Below are 14,250 nucleotides of genomic sequence, written 5' to 3' on the forward strand. Positions count from 1 at the left end.
GTCATTAGGATCCTCCTAGCATTTACGGCATCTCAGGGTTTCAAGCTATATCAAATGGATGTCAAGAGTGTTTTCTTAAATAGTTTCATACAGCAAAATGTCTATGTCAAGCAACCACCAGGCTTCAAGCACCCCAAGTAATCTCACAGAGTATACAAGCTTTATAAATCATTGTATGTGCTTAAGAAAGCATCCATGGTTTAGTATGATAGGTTTAGGTCTTTCTTGTTAGAGTATGGGTATGTTATGAGCTGTTAAAGAATAACATGAGCGACGCGTAGCCCTTGGCAACACTGATGGCTACATCGACTGTGCTTTATCTAGATGAAGATGGAGAAGCAGTGAACTAACGGGAGTTCACCTCTAGTACCTGACGGTGACAAGGCCGGACATCCACTTCGCCGTCTGTTTCTACACGCGCTTCCAAGCTTTATTGATGACGTTTCACCACCAAGCGGTGAAACACATTATGAGGTACCTCAGGTACACTCTCAAGTATGGACTTTGGTTTTCTACTGCATTTTCATTTTCTCTTCGAGGTTTTTCCGATGCAGATTTTGCTGGTTATAAAATTGACAGAAAGAGTACCTCTGGTATTTGTCATTTTTTAGGTACTTCTATTGTGTGTTAGTCTTCTCACAAATAGTCTAGCATTACGCAGTCTACTGCTAAAGCTGAATAAGTAGTTGCTGCTAGCTGATGCTCACAAATTTTATGAATGGTTACTACTTTGAAGGATTTTGGATTATATTTCCAGAGTGTACCACCTTTTTTTAAACAACATCAGTACCATAAGACTAGCCAATAATCCAGTCCGGCACTACAGAATCAAATACATAGATGTGAGATTTCACAGTAGGTTCTTTTTTAATGAATTTTTATATCGATCCTTGATACAAACTGATAGTGATACTCCATTACCGTCAGTTCGTAAGGAGCCGACAGTGATAGATGGATATATAAAACTATTTATGCAGTAGTGTCTACCAGTGAAAGGTCGATGTCATGTCTCGGCACCCACTCCATCTTCCGACTTTCCTAGATAAATTTTTGGATATTCTCTCTGTTGAATACCTATTGGTACTTTAATTCCTAGCAGGGGTCGCTCGTTATGATGGCGCAGCACGCCTTGCGCGTCCTCAATCGGGCAGCTGCCACACCAGGTCCTCCTGCCACTCTTCCATCTCTTCTTGATCTGTTTCCGCTTGCATTGGCGATGGCTCCCTCGCTGTCACGTGCAGGGGCAGATGGATGGATTCACGGAGGATCGTCGGCCGAAGTAATCTGGACCCCTGGAGATGACCGTGTCGTGAGTTTGGGCCAATGGGAAACTGGTAAGGCTGTCTGATGGGCTTGTTGTGAGTCTGCGTGTGGTCCTGGGAACAAGCCCGAGCGAGCAGCATAGAGTTGACCTCGAATGGACGGAGGCGGCACGAGCACGGAGCACGAGCCTCTCCGTCCCCCGCGAAACACGTGCTTCCGCAGGGCGGCGACGCGTAATGCAGAAAATTTTATGAGATTTGATTTTATATACAGATTTTTTTATGGTATATATTTTTTTTTCCTCTCAGCTATACGTGATAGCCATTTAATCAGGGAAAAGCGTTATGGATCAGAGTCTCGTAGTAGTCTTTCGATGAAGAGTCTTATAGAATTTCTTTCCGATATGTACGGGTACGACAATGCAGAAAAGAGATAAGTATAATGGTGGGATAGCAAAAACCAAGTCTCGGGAACAATTCAATTGCAAATACAAGTCGACAAGCGTATCCATGCCCTGCTACTATGTCAAACAAGCTTATCCGCGTGGCATTATTAGCTGCTTAATTATATACGGTCTCTTACTAAGGTCGCGCTTTCGGTACTGGACTCTCAAAATGTAGTTCAGGATCTTAATTTGCACTCTATTCATTCTGGTGCTTGTGACTTTATAATTTGGAATCGTTCAAATTCTATTTTGGTGCTAGAATCATATGTGAAAACAAGTTACTGCCCCCCAGGCTGCCTCACCTGAGCCGGGCAGAGGATCTCATCCTCCTTCCGCGGTTGTGCCGCCGATCGAAAGGCGTCTTCAATAAGTATATTTCGTTTGTAAAGTGATTTCACATCGCAAGTATGAGAAGCAGAATGACGCCACTTCTAGAGGCAAATCCTCACTTTAAGAATTCAGAAAGTAGTTGTACCGCTCTTTACAAGTCTAGAATTGCATTTGAGCTGCTGCATGCACTTGTTCTGCAGCCAAATGCCTGTGAAAAGTGCCAAACAACGATCGAGATATATGTATAATATAGTTGAACCAACTGCTTCAACCCGACCAATAATTAGCCTCAGAGCTAATAATGTATCGACAATTTAAATTCGTTCGAAAGAATTCGACAGTTCGACCGAAACATTGATCCAAGAATATAGTAATCCGTTGCCAGTTGACACAAGCAACTCAACTACAAAGTACAACATATTTATAAATTTATATATTTATTTGAGCCGGTCGTAAGCACATCCGTGACCTGAGCAACAGTAGCAGTACGATATACCATGACTATTCCATCTTGTCTGTTATAAGATGATGAAGTCCCAATGTCAACTTAGCCCTTACCAATTTGTCAACTACCCTCTCCCTATCCTTGTGTGTGTTGAGCAGCATGAAAGGAATAGAAAGGGCGAGAGCACGGTGCCACCTATAGTGAAATCATACACATCACTTGAGAGCGATTCCTGCTGTTCGATAAAAGTAATTGTAGGCAGAGGAAGGAGCAAGAGAGAATGCACTCGATTGTATTGAGCTGCATATACGGACAAATTGATCCAAAAGTTCTAAGTTAACGAAAAAGGTGAATAATTTACTTATACTTTAACAAATTGGAATACGAGGCAAGTAAACTTTTACTTTATACATTTGATATTTGAAAGACTTTGTAACACGCAGTGCGTGAAATTTTTGTCTAACGCTGCGTTATAATTCCTCCAATCTACAAGTGTGTTTTTCCTATCCTATATATTTACACCCCTACTAGAACTTTTCCTTCCAAATGAATTCATTTTTCTCCTACACATTTTTTTTTTGTTAGAAGAAAGCCCTTAGCTAGCTGCCGCAAATGTGGCTCAAGGTGTCCTGAAAGATCGCACTGTTTTTTTTTTTTTGAAATCCTGAAGATCATGACGAGGGATATATAATTAATGATTCAAAATATTACTAGAAATATGGTATATTTTAAGATATAATCTCTATTGTACATGTGTCTATTTTCATGCAAAGGTTTCTAGAAGCCACTATGTACTATACTGACCTGTTCTCCCAGGAGAAGATATATGTACTTGGAAAAGGAACTCTAGATAAGTAATCAAATGTTCCGAATACTCCGAGAGATACAAATTAAATCGATTACACTTAGTAATTCAAGTAGGACACAATATCTCTCCGTCCGACTATATAATCATGCATTGGTACAATCAAGAAAACTCAGTTTAACCCAATTGAAGTCAACTCAACTGAAGGAGATTCTAGCTCTCAAGACCAGATGAAGAACTCGACTAGCTAAAAAACTCACCGAATAGTTTTAGATTTAAATCTAGATATTTTATATTATAATTTCTTTCCTAAGTCAATATATAGCTCAAAGCAACATATTGAACGCAAGTCTATTATACTCCAGAAAGCCAGCACCTATCTACATCACACGTTCTTTATTCCGATCTACATTGAATAGCTACTAGCTACCGGCCAGATAATCTATATCGATCCTATATAAATATTGCATTATTACATTGTCGTTTTACTAAACTGGTGGATCACTCCTTCGGGTGACTCCAGATTCCAAGCCTATATATATGGTACCCTAGCTATCAAGTAATACAAGCATAAAGCTCAGGCTTAACACGATTACACACAAATCAAAAGGAGACTTATAGCTTTTACCTAAGCTAACACACACCTGGTTTAACCGTAAGCTAAGAGCAAAAATGTCGCCGCGAACCCAACTGGCTCTTCTACCTCTAGCCACCCTCCTCCTCCTCGCCGCCTCTCCCTTCCTGGCCTACGCGCAGCAGACGGCGCTGACCGACCCGGTGGCCACTGACGCCTCCTGCACCAACCCGGCGGTGGACGGCGCTTGCCACAACGTCCCGAAGGCGCTGCGCCTGAAGCTGATCGCCATCCCGACGATCCTCGTCGCCAGCGTGATCGGGGTGTGTCTGCCGCTCTTCTCCCGCGCCGTGCCGGCTCTCCGCCCCGACCGCAACCTCTTCGTTGTCGTCAAGGCCTTCGCGTCGGGGGTCATCCTCGCCACGGGGTACATGCACGTGCTCCCGGACTCCTTCAACAACCTCAGCTCGCCCTGCCTGCCGAAGAAGCCGTGGGGCGACTTCGCCTTCACCGCCTTCGTCGCCATGCTCGCCGCCGTGTTCACGCTCATGGTGGACTCGCTCATGCTCACCTTCTACAACCGGAGCAGCAAGCGCGGCAACACCTCTGGCCGACGCGCAGGCGCGGCGGCGGTCGCTGACCATGAGAGCCCGGCACATGGGCACTGGCATAGCCACGGCCACGGCCACGGCGACATCGTCGCGGCCGAGTCCGCGGTGGTCGCCAAGCCCGAGGACAACGAGGCCAGCAAGGTGCAGCTGCGCCGGAACCGCGTCGTCGTTCAGGTAATCCTTTTTGCTGTCCGACAAGCTAGTTAAATGCACAGCTTCTAACACGATTCCCAGAGCACCTCCGCGTCCGTACGTGCTTGCGGAATCTCAACGGTGCCTTCCGGTACGTACGTTTCTAGCTAAATTATGTTTGGAAACCTTCGCGATTGGTTAAACAATCACATGCTAGTGCTTAAATATCAGATAGATCCTTCGGGAGTAGTTCGAGACCGATAACGACTCCCCATTCTGAATTGAAATATTAGCAACTATTCAACTATTAAGTATTATTCGTCCAATTCGTCCAAACTTCTGACTGTTTAATTTGATATATGTCATTTTGATATATATTATATTTAGTCCTACATGTGAAAGTGAGTAGCATTTAATCTTTATACATTATTGTGCTATACTGTATAATTTCAGCACTTAATAAAACTTAGTAGCTTCAAAAAATGCATTTTAGAAACAACGCAAACTAAGCCAAGTGCCATTTGTTTTTCGATTTATAACTATTACCTTGTAACACGACTCATAGATAGGGCATCCCCAGATTTCAGTTTGCCGCACAATTTTAGGGTGTCGAGACTTGCACTACTTAAAAAACTATTTTTTAACATCTAGGATGCCTTTCCACAAATTGCTCATATGACAAACTGTCTGAATAGTTAGTGGAACCCCTTCAGTTTCTTACGACAGTCGCTTGTGGATATGATTTTCAGAGACAGTTCCTTATGTGAACCATCTGTGTAAATTAAATATCATTTTCAGAGACGGTTCTTTATATGAATCGCATTTGAAAATAGAATGATTACTATATGCGGTTCACATAAGAAACTATCTATGTAAAAGGTTATTTTCAGATATGATTTCTTATGTAAATCGTCTTTGAAAATAGGATGATTATCACAGATAGTTTATTATATGAACTGTCTCTAGTAATAGATGATAGCTTATCATAACAAATTCATAATTTTTTCTTATGAAGTTGGATGAGGACAAACTTTATATAAAAATTATAGCTCTCGATAAGATATATAACTTTGTAGTTAAATTTTTTTCATTTAAAATCATAAGATGTCCAAATAATCGTTTGTAGTTTTAGATAAAAGAGAACAAAAGAATTGCATATGCTATTAGTACCATTAGTACTTCAGTGGTGAGATGGTAAGGATGTAACACGCGAGCCGAGATATCCTAGGTTCGAGTGCCACGAACCGCACATGCTCGTATTTCACATGAAAAATTGTGTGACTTGTGATTTGCGACGGTGCGACCTCTGATCGAGCAAAAAAATATCAATTCGAGAACCAACTATCAGAAGCGATCCGCTTAAACAACCACCTGTGGAAATAGGAATTATCACATATAATTTTTTAAGTGAACCATCTCTGATAATCGGTTTCCACAGGCAGTTTCTTTTATGTCTGTGAAAATCATCTATTTCCACATACCTTCGATCAGAGACAGTTTGTTAAATACCTCTATAAATAGGTTATCACCTGCCTCTAGAAACTGTTTTTTATAGTGTTGGAATCAATTCCATACACCTATGGATCAATGCGAAAATATTTGAAGCGTCGTTGCAAACTTTGGATCTCGAACTGAAAAGTCTAATAATACTTATCTACATAGTGATTACCAGTTGCATTAACTATTCAAATCAATGAATTATGGACTCACAAAGTAACAACATATATAAACACATACAGCATCGCTCCATGTGTTGGCCCCAAGCTGTGCCATCCTGAGATGGAGGGTGAAGATGGAGTGATCTTTATTCACATGTCCACCTCGAGGAGTCGAGGGGTAACCGTACGTCGTTGTTGCACGTTTGGCCATGAATGGAGGCTGGCGAAGCAAGATGGCATATAGTGTAAGATGGAAGGGGATGTGTATGGGAGAGAGGGGAGGGTTGGTTGAAGGGGACAAAGTTATTTTCTTTTCAAGTTTATTTTAAAATTATGATGTGTATCCTACTTAGAGAGGGATGAATCTAGTTCTATATGTACACCTGTTAAAAATCCCTAAGTTATATGCCTGTTTATGTAGCATATTTTCGAACCAACTTGTAAAATAAACAATAGATATGCGCTTAGAGATACCATAACTAAACTGATGAAAAATTTATTTTCCATGTGCGTAGAATTGTTTAACATATCAGTTCAGCTAAATTAGTAAAAACCCGGACAGCTATCTGTTTCATCTTTGACTTTGTCTTATCGAAACTTAAAAAAAGTATTTTTACTGAGATCAAATGCATGTCCTGCCAACGACATGACGTACCTGGCTAGGTACGGAAAGCTAAGTGTGCACATAACAATGTTGTTTAACTTATGAAACATGTCAGGTAGTGTGGACTTAAACCAGTTTGCAAAACCATGTGCTATCTGCTTAGACTCGATTGTCCGGTTCACATTGATTTTATGTTTTTTTGTTCGAAGGTCGTAGTACTAGTAACATCCATGACTAACAGTTCTACCAAATGCTTTTAGATATATAATCTCTCCTGTCTGAAATAAGTATCATTTTAAATATCAGTCTACAAAATACAATTTTTAACTATTTTTTTAATATATTGATAAAATATAAAAAAAATATTATTATGAGAGCACATTTCGAGATAAATCTACTTGTGTCATTTTCAAATATCCAAACTCAATATATAAAAAATAATTTATAGTCAAAGTTTAAAATAGTTGACAGCACTTAACCCAATTTGATATTTATTTTGGACTAAAGGGAGTATATAGTAAGTATATCTAGGAACTTTTATTTATTATTTATCGATGGAACAAAGTTACTAGCACGCAGCTAGCTAGCCAAAATCCGGGAATACTATACGTTGCATAGGTGCTCGTTAGCCCCCATTCGCACACCCCCGCCATCGTGTCTCCGACATTCTCTAGCTCATCAGTGAATTAGGGTTAGGGTTTTGAGGTTGCCGAGATTGGAATTTAGGGATTGGATGACCTCTAGGCTTAGAGGGATGTCCTTGCCAATGGCCGACCTGCAGTAGTAGCGGGTGGTGGGCGGGGTGGTGAGGTGGTAGTGGAGTTATGAAAATAGTCCGATGAAACCAGGTTAGTGCGGCGGTGAGCGACGGGCACAAATATGTTAGCGGAGACATCGTTGGAGACGGAGGTTGAGGGCGGGGCTGGGGAACACGATGAGAAAAGCTCGCCGAAGTTGAGGAAGAAAAAGGGGTGAGCAAGAACTCACCAACGGTAGAGATGACACCGGATAGCTACGGGGAGGCGATGGAGGGGTGGCACGGGTGGGCTCGTGGTGTGCGAACGGGGCTAATGAGGCAATGTATAATAGGTCCCCACCAAAAGCCTATTCAAAACATGGGAGTTCCCCAGTTTATAAGTTATCTGATTTCTCTTAAGCATAAGTCAACTTTTCTGACCAGGGGGTCCTATATCTAGCTAGTAACTTTCTTATTTCGAATATGTTTCCATGGCTGATTTCCTTCTCTTCAACACCGCTTGACGGCTGCACGCATACAGGTTCTTGAGATGGGTATCGTGGTGCACTCGGTAGTGATCGGCCTGGGCATGGGCGCGTCGCAGAGCGTGTGCACCATCCGGCCGCTCGTCGCCGCGATGTGCTTCCACCAGCTGTTCGAGGGCATGGGCCTCGGCGGCTGCATCCTCCAAGCCGAGTATGGCATGAAGATGAAGTCGGCGCTGGTGTTCTTCTTCTCGACGACGACGCCGTTCGGGATCGCGCTGGGGCTGGCGCTGACCAAGGTGTACAAAGAGAACAGCCCGACGGCGCTGATCGTCGTCGGCCTGCTGAACGCGGCGTCGGCGGGGCTGCTGCACTACATGGCGCTGGTGGAGCTCCTGGCCGCCGACTTCATGGGGCCCAAGCTGCAGGGCAGCGTCAGGCTCCAGCTCGTGTCCTTCCTCGCGGTCCTCCTCGGCGCCGGCGGCATGTCCGTCATGGCCAAGTGGGCGTGACGTACGCCGACACGACTATATGTATCTGCGTGCATGCGACAGGGAGTGCAACCACTGTATGTATTTGACCGTCCGCGCCCAGTATTTGTGGTCATGTAGACATGTAGTTCTTCAGCTTTGCTCCGTGTCGATCACTAGCTGCAGCAAGCCGGCAGAACATGTATGTTGCTGTAAATGTGCGACGTCCGTAGTACAAGAAGTGTTGTATTTTGTGTACGTAATTTGGTTACATGTTTTGTGTTGTTGTAAATAGTGAACTGGATTAGTGTTGTATTTTGCTCATGATAATACCAGTCGTCCATGCCACCAGCTGTACCATAGTACTACTTGTACCTGGTTGTTAGATATTATGCCTCAAATTTACAGGTAGAGTTTTTCCATGTTAAAGCTCACGCCTGCTGTGTTCATAAATCGCAACACTGGCTGTGTACAGAAGATGATGTACCTTACTTGGTGTGTTACGTATACCACGCCTGCACTAATCCAGTTCACAATCACAAGCCACCAGCTCGGTCTCGCAGGAGGTGAAGTTACTGATGCTGAACTCGATCGGTAAAGAATGCGTCGGCACACACCCACACAGCAGTTTACCATGCAACAACGACGTAACTCTGCTAGCTTATATCCAGTAGTCCAGCCTTCACATGCAAGGTTGCGATCGATCGTCTTGATTTGTTGCTGTCTTATTGGTCACGGGCTTTGAAGCTCCACGAGAAGAACGAAGATTAAACGCTCGCAGCGGCCATTGTCACCACAAAGATGTCGAGTTTTTTTTTATATTTAATATTTAAATAAATAGACTTCTGATGGTAAGATTTACAGAAATATATGTCTACCGTTTTCTGAAAGAGCTGCAACCCTTTCAGAGAGCGGTTAGCATGCCACGGTGGCAGTGCCACCCCTTACCGCCATCTGAGAGTACAGTTAGCCCCCTTGCCACCCTCTCAGGGGCAGTGAGCCCCACCGCTTGAAAATTTATTTTTTTATACGTCAATTTGAAAAATATTGCATATTCATTCGGTGAAAAATATTAGTTGTGCAAAAAGTGGTCAAAACGGTATCACAGAGTAGTTACTTTTTTAAATTTTGGATCGATGTAAATTTGTCAATATTTGTTTATTTATGTGATGTAAACTTATATGAGTAATTTTTTTTAATGTAATGTTGGGAGGATATAAAATCTATTTTTTTTAACAATTGTAGTTGTGAAGCACTATTAGCATAATACCCGGCACGGAGGTTACATACGATGACAAACATTACATGGGACATGTGGTTTGTCGTTGCTGCGCGAATAGATCCTAACCATAAAGACACGATGACAACAAACGTTGACATGTATGGTACGCCTAAAGATCAATTTAATAGTGTGTCGCTGCTAATCCTAGCATGCCTTAATGAGTGAAAATATGCCGGGTTATAGTAGATGCTCTCTACTGAGTGCACCTAGGATATTTACCCTTTCTCTGGGCATCGGGGCCCCCCGCCTTAGCGCGACGGGCCCTCTCTCACTTCGTTGCCCTCTCTACTTCGCGTGCTTGAGCCGCGGCGAGCTCCTGCGCTGCCTTCCTCATGTGCTCCTCCTCCTACCACTTTAGTTGTAGTTTCTGCTGTTGTTGCTTGTACTCCCGGCGTTCGTACGCTTCCCTCCTCCACCGCATGCTCATGTCGACCCACCGCTTCTGGTCTTTATTTTGCTCCATATCGAGCCATTCAAAGAAGTCGTAGATAGGTATAGAAGACTGGACAAATAAAATAAGATGTGAGATTAGTAAAATAGTGTGTGAAATTGTATGGAACAAGATGTGGAAAGTACCACATGACTGATCTATGTTGCTATACCGGTGGGTACTCATACAGTTCATGTTGAGGCTTGTCGTATTGGTAGTTGGTACACATGAAGAAGTGTAGGCCATATGTGTAGGAGATGTCCTGTGACTCGCGAAGCCTACAAAAGTCACCATAGAAGCACATCAGCTGTTAGACCCCCTGGGGAATGAAAATCCCTCAATGTTTCTTGGGTGGGCTTGGTGGAGCTGAGGAAGACATTGCAGTTGAGAGAGGTGAGGAGGGAATGGTCTATCCATGGATGAGGGTAAGGTTATTTATGATGCCCGGGGGCTGATACATGGACTGAGTACATGGGCTTGACTGGGGGCTAGAGCATAGGATTCCTTGTGAAAGATGGAAAAGTTGTGACATTGATGCTAGATAGAGATTCCTTGTGTCAAGATAGAGGTGTTGTCATTTAATTTATGATTAAAGCTCTGTCGTGTGGTCACTTCATGTCTGCAGCCTGCCTCAGGACAGAGGTATTGTCATTTCATGGTTAAAGTTGAGTCGTGTGGTCATTTCGTGTCTAAAGCCAGACTCATGACAGAGGTGTCGTGTGGTCACTTTCGTGTATAAGTAGCTTAGTAATAAATGTTTTTCTAGCTCTGTCGTGAACAGTTCATACAAAGATGAGGACGAGGAATGAGTCAACCTATTGAAGAAATGCAACTAGCGTGCGGTCACATATGATTAAGAAATGTTGTAGTGACATGGTAAGTAGACTATAGAAAGTAGACACATCCGAAAATGTAAGACTTGTTCGCGAATCGAAGATACATTATGAAATAAATATGTAAGTTACAATAGCAAAGGTAAAATCCTACTGATGTCTCTCCCACCACAGTCAGCCATTCCCACCATCATGGTCCCAAAGCCGTTGCCACTGGTTCTCCCTCACGTGGCCCCTAGAGTAAGTTAGGGTGTCCGGTGGACCAACCTGTCTGGTAAGACTAATAGTGATCACAGGTGTCGAGACCTCCACCTGGGTCTGCTACTTCCGAAGTGGAGCATTGGGCAACTGGGACCGCGTGACGACGCCGTAGTCCGGTGTGGCCCTGAAGAAGTCCCTCACGAGGTCGAACGGGGGGTCTAGCCCAGGCTCATCCTCCTGACTCGGGTATGACGACTGCGAATGCGTGCACTCACAGTAGTCAACCTACTTCCCCCTGAATACGTGCACCCAGTACGGACAATCAGGCACCAAACACCTGACGTCATAGTCCCTTTTGCTCGACTTCACAACCTTGAACTGCCTCCGAAGAGACAGCGACCAGAATTTCACTGCATCAATAACAACCTCCCTATTAGGGTACATAGCACCCTGGGAAACCTCGTTCTCATGATATTCCCATGGTGTTCGATGAGCCTCACTGACCACTAGCTTTGAAAATTCAGAATTTCTCCACTATGCAGGAACATGAGCATTTCTTACATCGTCGGATGAATTCTCATCAGCAATGGCTTCCTCCAGCTCTTGATCCTCTATCTTCATCTTTTCAATTATGCTAGGGATGTGCTCCCCCTCATCGGCTACACCCCTCGGTTGCATCTCACGCACATCTCCAACATCTTGCTCGTCCCCCATATTTGCCGGGTCTGCTTCATCCACCACTGCCTGACTTATTCCTGCTACTACTTCTATAAAGTTTATCTCTGTTGGATCCTTCTGGTACGCCTCAGCTAGCAACTTAAGTGGGAGACCATGTTCACATGATATATCAACGTACTACCTCCAAGTAGATGTCGTATTAATCAGGATGAGCTCCCCAAAATACCCTTGAGCAGCACGGCTTAGCACAACTTTCAGCTTAAGCTTATGTTGTTGTGGATCCAGTTGAAAATGGTGCATCAGCCACTTGCATATACCCACTATGGTCCTCTTATTGGCTCTACTAAGTCCCTTAATGATATGTTGAAATCCAGAGAGATCTACACCGTTAGGACCATAACTAATTTGACCTTCACCATAATATATCTAAAAATATAATTTATCAGATATCCCTGGAAACATCTGAAAATATATCCAATGTTAATACTGAAAAACTATACTTCTGATTTTCGAAACTCTAACAAAATTACCGACACCAATGATCACCTAACAATACATTTATTTAATATTGCTCCTAAGCAAAGTAACCAATTTAAACTAATTAATCATCCATCTATTTAATAAAGTTTCTAATTAGCTATAATTATTACTTACATAATTATTCTGTAAAATCTAGATAATCAAAACTACTATACTCTAAATACTACTATACATCTAATAGCTATCCTACCATGTCGAAATTGATCTTTACAATATACTACAAAAGACAGCATATCCTACCTTTCTAAACCCTAGGTCGTATATAATATAACTACTGTTATGCCGCTAAATCCTAGATCTAGTGGTACTTTAATTACTAATAAAAACATAAGTCAAAAAAATTACCAGAAATCAAGATCCAAAATCTGCAGATCAAAAACAGTAGAGCTTCGCCACGCTGCCTCCCTCTCCTCTACTCTCCTCTCCTCCCCCTCTGTTTCTTTTTTTCAGATTTAAATGGCTATTTTGACCGATTTTTAGCCTTTTTATACTAGTGCAGGGGTGGGGATCGGAGCCTAACAACTCACTGAGAGGGCGGTAAGAGGTGGCACTGCCACCGTGATATCTTTACCACCTTTTAAAAGGGTTGCAGCCTTTTCAGTGGACGATAGACGTCTGTTTCTGTAAATCTTGTCATCAAAAGTCTATTTATTTAAATATTAGATATAAAAATATATAAATAAATAAAAACTCCCAAAGATCATAATAATTTCCCGTGTGTCTTTGTACGAATGGGCTGAAAAGTTGATAGTCTTATGTGTGGAAGTCCATGTAAAAAATTCTCTTTGCTTGCGAAACCGGAGACAGGAAGAGGAGTCCTGGGCCACACTAAACTGTGCATGGGATGCGTAAGCCGAATGCACTAGTAAGCCCAGATGACAAATTAAAGGCCTACTACGAGCGCACAGGCCATGAAGGCTCACCGCTGTTGCGAATTCATCCTGTGCTGCCGAGCCCACAACTGCTCCTCTCCAGAAAAGAAAAAACATAGGATCTCTTCTAAGTGAAAAGATGCACAAAGCATTTCACCTAGATCCTTCTTCCCCATGTTATTTCAAATATTGAGATTCAATATTTGAAATTGATATTTATTTTCTATAACCTCTTGCTTTGTTTCATAATAATAAGATTTTGCTTTGCCTTATGAGCAGTAGGATTTTGCAACAAGGAGAGACAAAAGTGTGGTTAAAGCCATTTTTTAAAAACCAATGACACCCGGCAGTGCCTGTTTGTATTGTAGCAGTAACAAATATAAAAGCATAGCCTTGAGAAAGCTATAATCCAGAAAAGAAAAAACAATAAATGCAACAACCAAACAACAAGAAACTGTAGCAACTAACTACTCAGTTGGTTGGACATAGGACCAAAACACACGCCGTCAACTAAATCGAACCACCACGACAACATCCCACCACGTCACCAAGCGCAGTCGCCCTGCGCCAAACTGGGCACCACCGTACCACCATGCCCCACCAGCTTCATTCACAGAGACCAGCCGCATCGTTGGCCTCTTCGCCTCTACCCCCATCGGCACTTGAGTTGGAGCCGTGTCACGCCGAACTCACCGCTGTCATGCAGGGTTAGCCACCACAACCCAGTTCCCATCGTTGCGTGTCACCACCCATTTTCACGAGAGTCAGGCATCATCACTAGCCCAGCCACTACCGTGCCAGACTGGCCATCGCCGTGCGAGACCAGCCATCGCCGCCGCCCAAGCCCGGTGCAAAT

At 43.1% G+C, this 14,250-nt stretch overlaps 1 protein-coding gene across 1 annotated transcript; it reads left to right on the forward strand.

Moving 5' to 3' along the window:
* Positions 1-3,840: 3,840 nt before the first annotated feature.
* Positions 3,841-8,906, forward strand: LOC133913003 (fe(2+) transport protein 1-like). The gene is made up of 2 exons (XM_062356025.1): positions 3,841-4,647; positions 8,145-8,906. Exons 1-2 carry the CDS (start codon positions 3,961-3,963, stop codon positions 8,598-8,600), a joined length of 1,143 nt encoding a protein of 380 aa, XP_062212009.1. The 5' UTR covers positions 3,841-3,960; the 3' UTR covers positions 8,601-8,906.
* Positions 8,907-14,250: the final 5,344 nt, after the last annotated feature.

This window comes from Phragmites australis, chromosome 3 (genome assembly GCF_958298935.1).
Source record: "Phragmites australis chromosome 3, lpPhrAust1.1, whole genome shotgun sequence".
Lineage (NCBI taxonomy): Eukaryota > Viridiplantae > Streptophyta > Magnoliopsida > Poales > Poaceae > Phragmites > Phragmites australis.

Coding starts and splice junctions, on each gene's coding strand:
- LOC133913003 (XM_062356025.1), top strand. CDS start 3,961: ATGTCGCCGCGAACCCAACTGGCTCTTCTACCTCTAGCCACCCTCCTC. Junction 4,648..8,144: donor GGAACCGCGTCGTCGTTCAG/GTAATCCTTTTT, acceptor GCACGCATACAG/GTTCTTGAGATGGGTATCGT.